At 42.9% G+C, this 16,955-nt stretch overlaps 3 protein-coding genes across 3 annotated transcripts; 1 reads left to right on the plus strand and 2 right to left on the minus strand.

Moving 5' to 3' along the window:
- The first annotated feature begins 3,828 nt into the window (after positions 1-3,828).
- Positions 3,829-4,572, plus strand: LOC117151053 (Golgi-associated plant pathogenesis-related protein 1). Its single transcript, XM_033318272.1, has 3 exons — positions 3,829-4,091; positions 4,149-4,375; positions 4,427-4,572. The coding sequence occupies exons 1-3, from the start codon at positions 3,894-3,896 to the stop codon at positions 4,512-4,514; spliced, it is 513 nt and encodes a 170-aa protein (XP_033174163.1). The 5' UTR covers positions 3,829-3,893; the 3' UTR covers positions 4,515-4,572.
- On the minus strand, positions 4,544-5,705 carry LOC117151044 (repressed by EFG1 protein 1). The gene is made up of 3 exons (XM_033318258.1): positions 5,096-5,705; positions 4,813-5,039; positions 4,544-4,750 (listed from the first exon to the last, which is right to left on the minus strand). Exons 1-3 carry the CDS (start codon positions 5,645-5,647, stop codon positions 4,597-4,599), a joined length of 933 nt encoding a protein of 310 aa, XP_033174149.1. The 5' UTR covers positions 5,648-5,705; the 3' UTR covers positions 4,544-4,596.
- Positions 5,706-8,542: 2,837 nt separating this feature from the next.
- On the minus strand, positions 8,543-9,436 carry LOC117151046 (trypsin alpha). Its single transcript, XM_033318262.1, has one exon. The coding sequence runs from the start codon at positions 9,402-9,404 to the stop codon at positions 8,667-8,669; it is 738 nt and encodes a 245-aa protein (XP_033174153.1). The 5' UTR covers positions 9,405-9,436; the 3' UTR covers positions 8,543-8,666.
- Between the last annotated feature and the right edge of the window lie 7,519 nt (positions 9,437-16,955).

The following is a 16,955-nucleotide window of genomic DNA, read 5'->3' on the forward strand; positions in this document are numbered from 1 at the left end:
GGACATGTCTCGTTGGCGAGTCCATAAAACTATCAGCAAATTTCGGTAGAATTCAAGTATTTATGCACTGTACGTGTGCCACATGCTTATGTGTCCCTAGCTGCATTTTCCATTTTCCTCTGTCTTATTTCCTTCTTTTCGGGCAACGCAACAACATGATTTGTTTATTGTTTTAATAAACGTCAGCAATTTTCTTGGGCTTTTAAAGAAACATTTCGAACTGGCTGCATGTGCGTATGATTAATGTGGCATTGGCTAACTAAATGGAAAACGCAAAAGGCAAAAGGGAAAATGGAAAATGGAAACTTTCAATGCAACCAAATGCAATGCCACAATGATTTATGGCCCAACTTGAAAATGGACGATTGTTTCACTCGTTTCGGGAGTTGGCATCCCATGGAAACTGTGGATATTGCTAGGATTTTGGGGGCGGCGGGGGCGTGTCCGCGGTGCTTATGGCCATCGCCATTTATTTAAACGTACGTGAACAGCGATTCGTGCTGCGATTTTCTCGATTGGAAAAATTGAATTATACCCATTTGATGAGCTCAATAAAAACTGGCAGCTGCCTTTGCCAATGAAGGCCTCTCAAAAGGTTCGAAGTTCGGTTGAAAAAGCGATGTAATTTTTGGACAGCCGTCATGGGTATTACAAGATTAAGGCTTATTATTATTTGATCCCTATGTATATAGTCCAGTTGAAATCCACATTTCCAGCTGATGAAAAAATCCCGAGCATATAGTGCTTAAATCCAGTGCCATTCATTTGGTTCCATCCGTCGCCACATACGACGCACTTTTCACATCCACTTTGCTCGCCGGCGGAAAATTTGCACCACCGATTGACGCGATAGCTTTTAGCCAAGTTCATTGCATCAGAAGGCAAAGCCAATAAAAAAGGCGAAACAGCGCCATTTAGCCGGAGGAAAGGCGATCTCCGTGCCACTGTAACTCGCTCAATTGAATAGACAAAGGGGGGCACTCCGATGCGGCGCCCCTTTCAACATCCAGTCCTTGGAGCCCCTCCACACTCCCCCTGCGGAGGAGGTGGCATTCCGAACAGGCGCTCAGAAATCGCAGACAGGTGCTCGGTGCCCGGGATTCAGCCGAAAAGGATGGAGGCACAGTGACAGCGGATTGCAGGGGATCGGAGGGCGACCAATCGAGCTTTATTACACTGCGAAAAATAGTGTGTGTGTTCAGTTTCTTCTATTAAAGCTCCTACTATAATGGTTACAGATATAAGCATTTTATATTTTATAATAAACCTCCAATAAATCTCCCAAGTGTAGTGGTGGCTTAAAGTGCAGGCAGCTGAGGGCAGAGTCCTGAAGTTTGGCGACGGCGGCCACCGTTAGTAATCCACTTTCTCGTCCTGCTCCTCCTCCTCCTCCTGCTACCTTTCGTTTGGGCCGCAAACATTTTAGCTTTTACGGCCGAAAGGCGCAAAATATGACTGCCAGCCAGACTTTGCCGGCGCACACATGCAAATGCAATTTCCAAAAATTTTTCCGCCAAAAAGTCGTGCATGAGAATGTGGTTCGCAAAAACGAACCCAAAATTGTTCGTTGTTGTAGTTTTAAGTCGCTCGATAGCAATCCTGGCCCAAAAACAAATTGGGCAGGGCGGCGGAGATGTTGGGAAAAAACTTTTCGCTTTGCCATAAACCGATTTGGTAGCAAATTTTATGTCGTTTAGATGGAAAATTTCCATTTGACTGCCCTTCGCGGGGATCAAGGATTCAAGGAGCTCTCGTCGAGCTTTGTTTGCTCGATTTTTCAGTGACTTATTTCTGCTGTTGCATTTTATCGCTAATTGACATTACCGGGGGTCAAAGGCAACTGGAATGGCATCCGACTAATTGAATTCCAGGTGGGCGGTAAGTGGAAGAGCGGAAAAGCTATTCATTAACCTTTGGCACTTTGTTAATGGATTTAAAGTGTAAGTGATACTAAAAGGTGTGGAATGTGAAGCTTATAACATTTGAATTCGATTGGAATACTTACGCTTAATGACTTGAGGACAACATTAGTATACGTATGCTACCAATGAAATCTGCTGCAATACAAAACTACATTTATTGGCAGCAGATAAGATTGTTTGGTTTCAAATTCAGAATGAATTTTTTAAACTGTGGATTCCTTTTTTGTGCTATGCCAAAACATGGCCAATTCGAATCATTGGGAATCGGAATTAAAGGCAGGATCCGTATGTGCAACCGAGTGCATCCGGCGGCGGATGCCGTGTGGTTGATGGCAATGCGAGCCTGTTTGTCCAGATACCAGATACGATATACCAGATACCACCTATGTATATGGTATAATGCCCGCATGCTTGAAATAAGAGTGCGAGTGTATTTATTTTGCGTATGGCGCGCACTGTACCCTCCACTCGACCAGCAATGCATAAATAAACGAAACCAAATTTGCGAAATTAATTAAATCGACAGCAAAGTAACGTGTGCGCTTTGCGTTTTACGCTTTGACTGTGGCCAGCTTACAACCCAAACAATTCGGCCACCCAGCCACTGAACCACCCAACCACCCAGCTACTGAACCACCCAACCACCCAGCCACACATTTTCCAACTGCGATGGCAACGAAATTGTGAATTGTGCATTGTGCGGATGACGCGACTGTGCATCGCGTTTCTGACAGAGGCCATGGAAACCTGAAATGCAGCGAGCCGGCTTAAAGTTTATTACAATATTACCAGAAATTCTACCAGCGGCTTAAACAGAGCCATTTATCCATTTGGAAAGTATCTGTATCTATACAGCAAATGAAAATAAGAAATTGAAAAGGGAGCTGCCGGATTATTTGAATTGAATTTCAACGATTTCTTTGATACTGAATTAATTAATCCAATTGGCTTTAATCCGTAATAACATTAATACCTATTTAATAAACTATTTTAGCCAGCTTTAAGCCCATGGCCGAGGACTGTAGTACTTAGTACACAAATACCCATAAATCAATGAGCTGGGCCATAATTTAGTGCCTGGCACATGAGTATATCAAACGCAATGCTATGACCCCGCATCCACCTTGCGGCGCACAGGATAATTTCAGCGAGTCAGCCTGTCCTGCGGCTGTATCCGCCTATCTGTACATCGGAGCATCGGCTTAATCTCTGCCGGGAGCAGCGACATCGGCCGGTCCATTGATTTGCATTTGCACAACTCATTAGGGATTCACACTTGAAGCACGCCCCCCACCTCCCCCCCGCAGCGCAGACACACACTCACGCTTAAATAATTTAATATTCCGAGTGTTTCGACATCGAAATTTGCACTTCGATGGGCGGCGCTGCGGGCGTTTGATAAGCGGCCTCCATGTCGGCCAACTCGCATTATCCAGCCCGATTCAGTCGGCAATTAATGCCACTCCAATTGCCCGATTGGCCTGCACCTCCGAATGGGGTAGCATATGGCCAAATGGCTGGATTGCGAAAGAGTCGCCGGCTCATTAATAACCAAACCCAGCGACATGCATCACTCATACGTCACGTTGGTTAATCCCATCGGCAGATGCAGAAGAAGGATGTGTGATACAGTCTGTCAAATTCCCGTCAATGGATGTGCCCGCTCGTCCTGTGAACCCGTCACCCACAGCCTGTGTTTGCGGTATCAATCACAATGCTAATCCCGATGTTTAGGCCAGATTATGAGGCGGGTTGAAAAAAGGGTTTTCGGCTGCAAACAAAACATCGTGAGTGATGGGTAAGCTATTTAGAACTCAGTGAAAATTTTAATAACCACTTAATTTTGTAACTTAAAAACGAACATAATCCTATTTTCAAAAATGTTAATCAAGCTAGCTAGCTTAAAAAGTCATTAGGCATACGTACATTTCGTTAACTAAATCACGGCACTGGGCAAACCCCCAAGGAAATATGGCGAAGAGACCCGTGGCGCCCATTCCCAAAACCCACGAGCGCCCACCAGGTCCCAGGGGTCAGGATACCAAGGGCAACAACGAGCTCTTCCTTAAGGAGGTCTTCAATACCACCAACAAATATCGGGCAATGCACGGCTGTCCCGCGGTGACCATTAATGCTGCACTAAGCAAGCTGGCTCAGGAATGGGCCAATGTAGGATGAGGGATAAAGAGTAGTCTAGATTTAATAAAAATGTGTACCCATTTGCAGCATCTTCGGGATCAGAACACAATGGCGCACAGACCCAATCCCAAGTATGGCGAAAACATTTTCCTCTCCGGTGGAATGGATGTGACCGGTGATCTGCCGGTGGAAATGTGGTATCGGGAAATCAATAGCTACGACTTCAACAAGGCGCAGTTTGTGCCCACCGCTGGACACTTTACTCAGCTCATTTGGAAGTCGTCGGTGGAAATGGGTTCGGGTGTGGCTAGAAAGTGAGTCTAGTGGCTTATATGGTAATCCTATTCATACATGTCTTCCAACAGAGCGGATAGAACTTGGGTGGTTTGCAACTACAATCCTCCCGGCAATGTTGTGGGTTTGTTTAAGGATAATGTGCCGCCCAAGCAATAACTCTGGGATTTTTTGATCAAAATTTTAAGCATAATAAAAGCGTAATCTGGGTTCAGTATTTGTTTGTTTTATTTACCATTTTCTATTTTAGATTGTGATGTTTCGATTTACTAGTTTCCTCGGCATCCAAATCCGATTTCAGTAGAAGGAATTTTCTAGGCAGGACATTTTCCCTGAAGTGATCGCTCACATTTCCAGGCGGATTGTAATTGCACACAATCCAAATGGAGGAAACACTATGTGTAAAATTTAGTTAGCTTTGGAGTTTTGTTAGTACGACTTAAAATTATAAACCCACTCGCATGCCACGCCCACTCCCAGGAACTCCGACTCCTTCCAAACCAACTGGGTAAAATGCCCAGTGTACAAATTAAAGCCTGGCTTTAAGTAATCGTAGTTGTACTTTTCTTGGTACCAGAGTTTCAGTATTTGATCCACGGAGAATTTGGATCTCCGGACACACACTATATTCTCGCCATAAAGAGGATTAGGTCGAGTTTCCAGTTTGTTCTGATCAGCCAAATGCTGGGGGAATCCAGTTTAAATTAAAATGCTTTATATTAACTTATATTTAAACCTACATCTGCCCAATCCTGTGCATAGGAACAAAGTTTTTCATCCATTTTCAGGGGATTGGCGTTGTGGAGCCTTCGGTACTTATTGGTTTCCCTTAGTATGGCTTGTTGTATGGGCTTGCGTCGGAAGTTCGGCATTTTGTATATTTCAAATTCCTTTAACACAGAATTCTTATCTTTTTTCAGCTTTTTAGACTGAATGGAACTTCTGGAGTATGCTTTGCACTTGGGAGCTGCGCATTGTAAACATCTTTTACCATGCGACCACGGGGACTCATTATCCTTTTCTGTGGTAAGTGATCTTTTTGGTGTTGATGGAAATTTGACTGGCAGTGACCTTATGGAATTTGTAGACTGTGATCTCTGGACCTCGCAGGCTAGATAATTCCGGGAATTGTGGTAAATCTTAATGGGTTTACGGCAGAAGGGAGTGAGGCAGCTGCGGCACTTCTCCAAATCACGATTGCTTGAATCGCAACCAATAAACGTAGCGTCATTGTTCTTAATTATCTGCAAAGGACATTTTTCTGCCGTCTGGTCTTTCTGCTCATTCTCCATTTAATTTTATATATTCATAGTAATTTCGAGAATTTTGTAGGAATTATTTTGTATATGAAGTTAAAGAGACTGGTGGCTGGAGCTGTATTTTCCTAGACTTTCCTCTCTTTCACCAGCGCACGTTATCAAGACTTGCCTTTTTTATTAATATTAATTCAGCTTTTTCCGTTTATTTTGGCGACAATTTCGCGTCACACATCATTAATTTTAAATTTCTGCCATAAATATCAACGGGGCGTGGATGAGCAGCGGGTGGTGACGGGTCACAAAGGTGTCAAGGTGAAATTATGGTAGCAGCAAGCTCCTCTCCTCTCCCCGTGACCTCTGACCTCCGCCGAGTTAGCCTGCTTTTTGATTGACTGTTTGTCACTTGGGCATGAAAATTAAAATGGAATTTTTTACGCCCGGTGTTTTGGTGACTGTTTTTTAGCGTACTGTTGATGAATTGATGGAGATAAAAATATTTATGATTTAATTTCCATGCCGTGTTTTCATTGATATTGAGTTCAGTTCGTTAGGCTTAAGGCACTTTTGTAAAAAATTCAAACTACTGGTAATTGGACTTTTTAAATAAAGCAAGAACGTAAGAAGACTGTTCTTTAATTACAATCCTTGAAATTGCTGCTTGCTCCTTGAAATTTACCTATTAAAATCTCTGTGATATCAGATTTTCGGTATTCTACCTACACTGATTCGTAGAGCCTTAACATTTTCCGACTTGCCACTTTCCGTGCGGCAGGAGCTATATTTTTGAGACCCCGTAATTGTAACCGTTAACCCAATAAACCACTTTTAGGGGCGACAGGCGAACGGCAAGCGACTTTCGCTGTTGGCTTCAGTTTCACACCGTCAACAAGTGACAAGCACACCATCGCAAATATCCATAGACACACAGACAGATACGTATACGTGTTGCTGGCATCACGTCAAAGTTGCTTGGCGTGATGCCACAGAAATTTCAGCTGCCTGCAACAAAAGCGAGTCAGCCAAAATGGGGAAATGGCCCAAACAACAGCATAAAAATTGGTAAAATTTAAATTCACACACACACAGTCGCAACAAAATCCCAGCAGGAAGAAGTGATCATAAGGGCTGTCCCAAAAAGTATACTATGAATTTTTATGGCGCATTTTCGGTTTTTTTAATTTCCACAAGCTGGCAAAAAAGGAAAAGGGACCCTCCGGTGTCCTGATGTACGTGATGGTTACATATATTGCACCACTGAACCCATGGCCTCCCAAAGGTCATTTTTTTAATGAATAAATATGCTACTATGTAAATGATTTTAACAATTTTAACAGTTTTTTATTAAATTTCAATTTAATGTTGACCTACAATAAATATATTAAATTAGTTGCGGTTTTCCTTGATGAAGCTCGCGGAAAAAAAAGGAAAATCTATTAGGCACAAGCAACTATTAAATTTTAATTACAGAAATATATGGCATAAGCTAAGTGAAATACGAATAAAGTGAAAATCCTTTTGGCTTTAATATTAAAATTTCAACTCCTGAGGGAATAAGCCGCACTTACCACTTAGTTTCCGCAGCCGTCACACAGGACTCTTTGTGCCATTGTACACCTCGTCGAATGGTTAAATGCGTTCAACTGTCAAAAAGCCGCAGACAAAAGTTCAATTTAATTACCACAAAAGAAAGTGGGACAACAAAAGGTGTGCAATTTCCAGGGGAAGCCCAAAACTTCGGATCGCAGTGTCTGCCAATGAATCCTACCGACTGCCAATGAGTTTTACAATGTAATTAAGCAGACAGGGGAACTTATTTCTCAACCCCACCCCTCTTACCCGTTAACCAGGGGTAAAGGAGGTCAGGGGGGCGTGGCAGCGAGAGGCGGAGGCTGTGGGGCAGGAACCGAAAGTCGAAGGGCGAAGGAAGTTCCTCTCAGTGAAAGCTTTCTTCGTTATGCATTGTAATTTGCGTGTAATTTTCAAGGCGTTGGTAGAAACGTGGAAATGCTACTGCAACAACAGCGGCAATAATAATTGCAACTGCAACAACAGCAGCAGCAACAACAACAACAACAACAACAAGAGAAACACCTGCAACAACAAGAGCAGCTGCTTAAAGGCAAAAGTCTCATTTATTTTAATGTGTCGACGCTGACGACGTGCAAATGTCTGTCAGTTTTCCAGCAGGTTTTTCCCTTCAGTTTTTCACTTCGCCAGCGAATTTCCCAACGTTCAAATTGAACGCAGATGCAGCGGCCATTGTTTGTCAGTGTGTGTGGTGCGCGTAAGTGTGTGTGTGTGAGAGAGCGGCATTCTGTGCGCGTGTGTGTGTTGTAATTATTAAGCTGACAATGCAGATGCTGCTCTTCCCGCTGATTTGAGTTGCAGGGTTGCAGTTAAGCCGATTTTAAAACAATCCAGGCTGAAATCAAAACTATGTATTTTTGTCTTGGATGGAGAGAAAGAGGTAAAGTTTTAAATATAAGATTATAATTCTTACTGAAAGAAAATGAAATTTTAAGATGAGCTTATATTGGTAAATTAACATACCAGATACAGCCATGTACTCCTTAAATATCCACCGTATCCATAGATGGTCGTTTTAAAATCCCCTCCTGATCGCCAGCTGCATCCCTGGCCTTAGTGGCTCTGGCATCCGCTGTGGGTCAAACCCCTCATGGCTCATGGCTGACAACGGTCATAACAATGCATATTTTTAATGGCCATTACAATGAGGCTCATAACCATAAAAAATGCACAGCCATCCAGCGAGCGAACCAAAATGAGAACAACGCGAGGGGAATCATGAGCATTTATTGGGCTTATGGGCCGTATTAATAATGTTCATCTGTGCCGCGCTCTCCCAGATCATAGAAAAAATGCAAATGAATTAAATTTCAATTTCGCAGCGAAACCGGCGAATAAAAAACGATGTGTGCGTGTTTTATGGGTGAGCGAAAACAATTTGACCAATTTTGTGCAGAATAAACTTTTGATTTTTTAACCGTATATTTTAAAAGTGGTTTTGATATGCTTAAAAATGTACGGACTTCTAGGCTATTCTTAAGAAATTTATTAGCTTGACAGTGGATTCAATCCACCCTTTGAGCATCGCGATATTGGCATAAGCACCAGATTTATTGAGGACGTCGCAGGCGCTTTGCCAGGAAAGCATTCCATACAGGCGATTATCGGCAACCAAAGGACCGCCGACGAATCCTTGACAGGCGTAGGGGATTTCTCCCGCCGGAGCTGCGCAGATCTCGCCCACACTGATAAGTCTACCCTTCAGAGCATTGTTCGTCGCGCACATCAATTGATCTTGGATTTCTACATCGACTCTCAGTAGAACCTTCGACGAAGGATTCAGGGCAGAGAGTTGACCCCAACCCGTAACGGAGGCATTCGTTCCAGGCACTAATAGTTCGGTGGCCAATGGAATGGCCTGAATCCCTCCGTTTAGATTCAGCGGCGATCTCAGCTGGAGTATGGCCACATCATTGGGACGCAGACCAAGAACTTGCAGCCTCATCTTCTTGACCTTCAGCACAGTGCCCCCGGCGTTTTCCTGGGCAGATCCCACTCGCACCGAGATTAATTCCAATCTGGCCTTCCTCACACACTCGGCAATGGTCAGGATGATATCCTCGCTGTATATCACTCCTCCGCAGTGATGTTTGTCGTTTATTTGCACCGAAGCCTGCCAGGGAGCTTGTTCGATGCCAATGGATTTGAAATCTGCTGCTATTTGAGCAATGGAAAATAATAGAAGAAAGCCTTTGAGCAGCATTTTGAAGAAAAACTTTCTACAACCACCGCGTAGAGATGACAGACTACTATCAAAATCCATTTTAGACTATCTTATATAGAGTAATTTTGTTATTTTTGTTTAGTCACGCGTTCGCTTTACATACGACTTTAGATTTGCTGATACAATTTTAGAGGCATATTAATTCGTAGTCAGGTTGGCATAGTAATTGGTTATATCATTTAAATTTACATATTTTTTGCTTAGGTGCTATAAATACTTTTTTGAGAGCAAATTGGGTGTCCAAATATAGCTGTGAGTTCCAGCCATTAATTTCCTTTTCTTTCGCCATTTCTTGGAAACCTCTTACAGTAATTACGATTATCAAGCATACGCAGTGGTGACCGGCGAAGATAAATTATTTACAAAAGTGGCAAGCAAAGTTTATCTTTCGGGCGACAGACAACAGTTGCCATTTGGCTGTTGATTTTTATGAAAGAATTATGGCCACGCCGTGGGGGTGAAAAGCCGAACTAAATGGCTTCCTGTGGCTGCAGTTTTTCCGCCTTCCGCTGCCCGCTTTTCATCGTTTCCCCCCCTCGTGGGAAACCTGCTGTGCAAGACGTATAAATATATTTCGCAAATTGTAATTTAAGGCCTTTTGGAGCGAAGCCAAGTAATAATTTGTGTTGCAATTGTGCATCTCTCGTCCTGGCAACGGATTCCGCATTTTGAATTGTGAAATGGAAATGGCGGAATTGATGCGCTCCGCTGCACTGAGCCCGGGTCTTATCCTCAGCAGGAGCTCAGCTGGGAGGAGCTGGCATTGTTATCGCATCCCGAGTATATTTTCCGCGCTTTCCTCCATTTTCCCCAGTGGCGGCATATCAATGCGACTGCTTGAGAATAGCATTTTATTGCTTCAAACAACATGGAAAGTCAAGTGTTGCAGTCCCCTTATTTTTTGTGCTTTTCCGCATCCGCTCTGGGTATTTTTCTCGTTTGGCGCAATCGGTTCGGCGCAATAAATTCTATTAAAATGCAATTTGAAGGCTCTGTGATTTTAAATAATGCCAAGAGCAGACATCGGGTTAATGCAGACAGGCGGCATCCTTGGCGCTTCGTTATCCTGGCAATCGTTTCCTTTCCCTTTATTTTTGTTCATCCCTTCCAACTGGAGATTTATGCAATCTCCTGCTGTTGTTTGTTCGCCGGATATTCGAAGTATTTATGGTCTATCCGGAGGCTCCTTAGCTAATTGGGTTGTCAATTTAATCGGAAGTTTTTGGGGCTTATCCTCGCGGATTTGCCCAACTTTTGGCCGCAAAGAGTGCTCGCTCCTTGTGTAAATACTTGAACGAGTATGGGCAAAAACCACAGGCAAAAGAAATTGCAATTTAATTAATGCCAAGTGAGAGAGGAGATTAAAATAGTTGAAATGTCATTAGCACTGGATCCGAAAGGGATCCGAATAGGGGGCGAGGGATCAGGCTCTGGGCCAAAAGGCATCGAGGGGTCAACGTGTTGACCACACAATCGTGTGGTCACGTGATGACTTTTTGGCGCTGCTCTTGTGGTCATCATTTTAGCCACGAAAAAAGCGAGGAGATGGAGCAAGGAAACCGCAGGCAATTCGCTGACTCCGGGGATTGTCTCCGGCTTCTTTTTTCGCTCCTGCTCTTTAAGTTGTGCCGGAGATCGTGTTAAAAATTCATTAGGAGTTTTAATTAAAATTCTCTCTGTGGCCCACAAAGGCGCTTTCAACACTTAGCGTTCTGACAGCCCACAAAAGAAGTTTGCGGCGGAAACCTCGAAAATAAAAATGAGCGCGCAACTTTTTTTCGGCCAGCCATTGCCCTCTCGGGCTCATAATTTTCCAGGACCCAAATGTGTGGGGAAAACTCGGGGAAATGAGTGAAAAGCAGCACGAGGACAGCCTCCATATGTGACCGTCGGCACTTTACATGCATGACTACGTGTCCTTTTAATATCCTGCACACAGGCGCCGCTTCACAACTTCCGCTGGCAAATAAATAAAGTGTAATAAACAAGGTAAATAAATATTTTTTATTACTTTTTGTGCCTTTTGTGCGCTAATATGAGTTGATTTGATGCTTGTTTGCATGCGTTTTAATTACTCAAACATTTGCTATTTAATGTGAAATATTAAAATACAATATTTAATAAAGATATTGATACCTTAAAGCTAAAGTACTTTTAGTTTTCATTATATTAGCTATGTCTAGGCTGTCCATCTTTCATTGAGCAAGTCAACAATGTCTGCGAAATAATTGCGAACTTGCAAATTATTAAGCAGTCTCATTTTGCATAATGCAGACTGTCAATTTTCGTTATTACGACAGAGATTAGGTTTCTATTTGGAATGCTGAGGCCCCGGTCATCATCATTCAGTGTCATCAATAATTTGGGACAACACCAATTAGCTGGCTCTAATAACGCAGGGCATTTCGTGTTTTTCATGTTATTTGAATATTTTTATCCATGTAATGGAATTCTCCAGTGAATGGCAATGGCCACGCGTCATTTGACGCATTATTGTGACATCCTGGCCTCGATTTCGGTGGGCGTGCCCGTCGACAATGCGATGCTCATCGCATAATCATAATTAGTTTTGCATAATTTGACGCACTGGCTGGTGTTTTGGCTGTGAAATTTGCGTCGAGGCCCCGAACGATATTCAATTACAAACGTTGCCCAATGTGCTAAACATTTCGAATGTCTGGCCGAAATTAATTTGTTTGTGTAACTGGGCAAACTAACACTAGTCCTGCTGCTGCTCCTGCATCCTGTGTCCTGTGTCCTACGTCCTGTTCCCTTGGAGGTGGAGGTGTGCAAACAAATTGCGTACGTGTACGGTCGGCGAGGTCCTTTTGGTCCTTTGGTAATTGTAATGCGAGCAAATAAACGAGCGAGTGCCGCACGAATATTCATACAGCAGTGGCGCACACATATGCACAAAGGACATTTGTACTCACATACATAGTCAGGGGCGAATGGAGATGGAGTGAAAGGCAAATGCCGACAGGACAAATGCTTGATGTGGGTGCCTTGTTATTGTCATACCCTCGAACAGCACAAGTTTTTAATTTCAATTTTTCCGCTCGCACTTCCGCCACTTTCAGTTCCACAGTCCGAAACAAGTTGTGTTACAAATTTGAATTTATGTCCTGCCAACACCTGCGATATCCTGCTGTGGTCACCTCCATTCAGGCGAGGTCTCCATTTCGTTTTCGTCCCGATCGCACAAACTTTTGCCAGCACATTAGCTACATATGACACCTTAAAGTGCTTACTTGCTCTGGGATCGCCGTGCTAGCCAGGGGAATTCCTTGATTGGATCCGGGTGTGAAAGGACGACAAGGACTTGCTAAAATTGAATTCAAAAAGTTATGAATAGTTAATAACTGCGGGTAGAAGGAGGATGCTATGGGAATGTGTACGGAGGCAAGTGGAAAAGGGGACAGTAAGACATTGTAACTGAGTGAAAGTTTCGGGTGAATCGTTTTGGAATATTTAAATTGCTTCTTGATATCAAAAGTGAAAGGTGTAATAAAACATTCCTCAAATGCTCTGTCATATTGGAATTTCGTTTAACACACTAAGCTTCCTGCTGTTTAAGCTGCTTAATCGCATATGGTATATGTGGTTTCAATGGCAAAGTGATTAAGACCTTAAGGTGGTGCCCCCACCCCCCCTTAATTGTTTTAAAAACGAGTCCTTTGGAATCACACATTAAATCTCAACTACAACAATGGCGATGCTCCCTTCATATCGCCTGTCACATCGATGTTTAACTGGCAGTGCCCAGGGCTGCGTTATAGTGACCAGACTGGGCCGAACCCTGACCCGGATCTATCCAATCCATTGTTCCGACATCGGCTGAATTATTAATCAACAATAGGAGCGCGCAGAACAATGCCGGTGGAACCTAACACTTTCCCTCTGTCAAATTCGGGCTCGACATGTGCGGAATCGAATATATATATATATATATCCCCATATACCCCGATACCTGACTGCTGTCAATGCAATCCACATTTACCAGAGCCTTTTTCATTAGAGCAATTTTGGTTAATTACTGCTGACTAAGGAGGGGAAAGCGGAGGAAAACACTTTGTTGCCACGTCCGTAAAGTGTCTGTTTCAACTTTGGGGAACCGAATAATGCAGAGCGAGAAATCGCAGTGCGAGATTGAAAACTTTGCTTTTTAGCTACTAAGAAACTATCTCCTGGATGAGATCATTTGGTTTCGTAGTACTCAAAGTTCGGTGATACTTTTCTCTCAGTGCATCAGTCTTTTCAGCTGCAGCTCCTGTCAATCGATGTTGCAGTTGCCGGACCTCGATTTCATTTCGGTTTCGCTTTTGTTTTCCTTTTCGGCATCGGTTTGGCATCTCTGACCTATAAATCATCTAATGGCCCGGACAGGTTGGGTTTTTGTGGTGTTTTCGGGCTGCGGATCAGGATGGGATGCTGGGGCTTGGCTATAGGGATGGGCAGGGGGTCATTGCAGCTCCAACCGCCCCCGCACATGTGTCAATATTTGTGCGAAATGCGGCCGCAGTCTCATCGACACAAACACTCTCCATCATCCACATTCGGTTTTGGTTTTTGTGGGTTTTAGTTTGTTGCTCTGCGAGTTGCAGCAGCTTTGTTGTTCATTTCGGCACACGCTTTTAGTTGTTTAAATTTAAGTTACTGGACAGCACACACACACACACACAAAAAGAAAGAAATAGAGCACAAAGAAAGCCAGAGGTCAGAAATCACATTGAATATTTTAGCTATTATCAGCTGGCAGTCGACTTAATTTCCGTTTGTATTTTCATTGCCCAACTCAAAAGTTCGCAGCTCACATTTGTGAGCAGATGGACATCTGTTTTGCACTTCATTTGTTATGGAATTGAATTTCTTGAGGTTTTCTCCGCCGGCTCCTTCTGCTTTTCGTTCTGCGTTTTTCTTCTGCACAACGTGGCGTATGGGCAACTTATTTGCCATCTGTCGTGGCTGGCTTGAGAAATGAAATGAAATCAAATGCAGTCGACTGAAAAATTGGAAGCAAGAGTTTTGAAAGAACTTCTTTTTCGGTGCTCTTTGCTCAAACTTTCGATTGGAGCAACCTTTGGGTTGTGTAAACCATTTACCCAGCTATCAATTCAATTCAATAAAACAAAACAAAATATGTATTTGCAAACCTAATCAGAAAATATGATGTAATTTGTTTGTTTTAAGCAAGTTTTAATTTGTTTTAGCACTTAAGAAAAAATTCTTAATGTTTAGCTTCCAAATTGGAATGGCAAAAAACCATTTTCATTTGTAAATTCCATTACAAACTCGAGAGTTTGCCAAATGTATTTCTTGCTTTCTGGACCAAAACAGGGGCAACAATTAAAAGGCAAATCTGCAATTGCTTAAACTTTAAACCCTGTGACCACAATCTAGGACAATGGATGGCAAAAAGAGCCCAGTGGAAGCCAACCGCAGAAGGCAGAGTGGAAAAATCTAAGAGCATTTCAGCCGCAAGCTGCCGCAGGTCCCAGAATAGTCATAAATTTCGAGCGTTTTTAACAAGGAGCAGACGGCAAATGGGAAATGTAAAGGGCAAGCGTTAAAAAGATACAGAAAAAATAAAGGCCGGTAGAGCAAGCAAGTATCTGCAGAATATGTGGAACAACGCCTAAGGCGTTTGCTTTAATTTACTTTTTTCCCCCGGTTTCGGTTTCTTGCTTCATCATCTTAATGACACTTTAAAAATGCCCGCAAATGTGTAAATCATGTGAGAGCACAAAGTGCAGCCGGAAATGTAAATAGTTAATGGCCATTGAAGGCCATAAATGACCAGTGCGAAAGTTGACGCAAATATATTGTTTTTAATATGGCAGCAACTGCAGCTTGCCGCGGAAACCGTGGCAAAACGGAGCACCCTCGTCCTGCATTTCATATTGCTAAAGCGCGAACATTAAGTGGCAGTGTCGTCCTTTCGCCGAAAGAGAGAGCGGGACAGGAAGGAAGTTAATGCAGGGCATTTGCCCCAGGATGCGTGAGTGTGGGTGAGCGTATATATGTGTGTGTGTGTGTGGGAGCTCAACATTAAAACTGGAGAGGAATATATAATTAAATGGTGAATATCGAATGGGAAATGCTCTGGATGAGCTGAACAGCATTAACGGTGATGTTTTTTAAGCAAAAATTTTAAAATATTTTCTTTTCTTCTTTAAAGTTTGCCACTTGCTTTATTTTTCTGTATATCTTTAGTAAATAGTGAGTATTCATCACTTCAAATTGACTTTCAAGCTTAGACAAGCGTTTAAGGACTTTCCAAGGATTCCTTAGAGTTTCCCATTCACCTTATGGCTGGCAAATGCAATACCCTTTCGTGGATAGTGTACCCAACCGCTGCTCATCATTGCTAGCATCCGTACCACGCACGTAGTCCCGACCAGGAAACCCATACACTCCGAAAACTAAACAAGAGGGGGCGGAAGGTTGGGGGATGTGGGCGCACGGGTTTTGGGGCGAAACAGCACGGGCATTAAGAACGTCGGCAACATAAATATTTTAATTTTGCTAAAAATTTGTGCTGAAAAGTCGCTTTTTTGCATTAGGAAGTGCGAGGCAGGGACTTCCCCGTCAGACACACACAGCCGCATACTGACACCCAAACACACACTAGCACACTAACACACAGACACACACACTGGCACGGCATAAACTAAACAAAATGGCGTCGACGAAAGGATGCGCCACGCAGCTGAGATGCTCGCTGTTGTTTGCCTTGTTTTTCCGGTGCTCTGCTGTAATGATAAGCGCTGTTAGTGTTTCACTTTAATAGGCAAAATTATGTGGCCACGCAAACCCACACCACACACACCCACCAACCCACACACAGAGACAAAAGACTTTGACTCAAACACGGCTCAAAGGCATAAATTATTGCGGTTAACTGGCTTCGCTGGATCCGGCGAATGGAGCACGGAAAGCGTTGTCAAAGCCCGGCTGGTTGACTCCTTTTGGCCAATAGTGTTCCAGATTTTGCTCCTGTTGAGTTGGTTAGTTACGGCATAATAAAAGAAATAGCTGAAAAGTGTGGAATATCACCATTTTCGTTGAATTTTTGCACAGTTTTAGACCTGCTCCTCTTTTTATTTCAAACGGCTGCAAAAGTTGGTCGAGATTTATGCAAAGAGTTTGAGCTTGTTTGGCTTGGCTGGCGATTTCTAGGCAATTTCGTTTGAACATCGATGATTAATGGCAAATTTTGGAATATAGTTTATCCACGAATCGTGGGTGCCTGCAAAAGAAATTGAATTTAGGATGAATAATTAAATTTGTGTTATGATTTATGGGGTTAAACTGGGGTTCACTTACCGTAAAGTTCAAAATATAATTTTTTATGATTGTTTGTGACTTGTGGCATTTGCATGCAAAGCTTTTTCCTTAATTACTTTTACATAGTAAATTGTGTAAATACCTTAAGTACTAAGCCATTCATTAAGTTAATTAAGTGGCGATCAAGTGACCAAGTAAATAGCTTGCATACCCAAAATATTTGAAACCATGGGCTCAGCTAAA

The sequence above is a fragment of the Drosophila mauritiana genome, chromosome 2L (genome assembly GCF_004382145.1).
Source record: "Drosophila mauritiana strain mau12 chromosome 2L, ASM438214v1, whole genome shotgun sequence".
Taxonomy (NCBI): Eukaryota; Metazoa; Arthropoda; class Insecta; order Diptera; family Drosophilidae; genus Drosophila; species Drosophila mauritiana.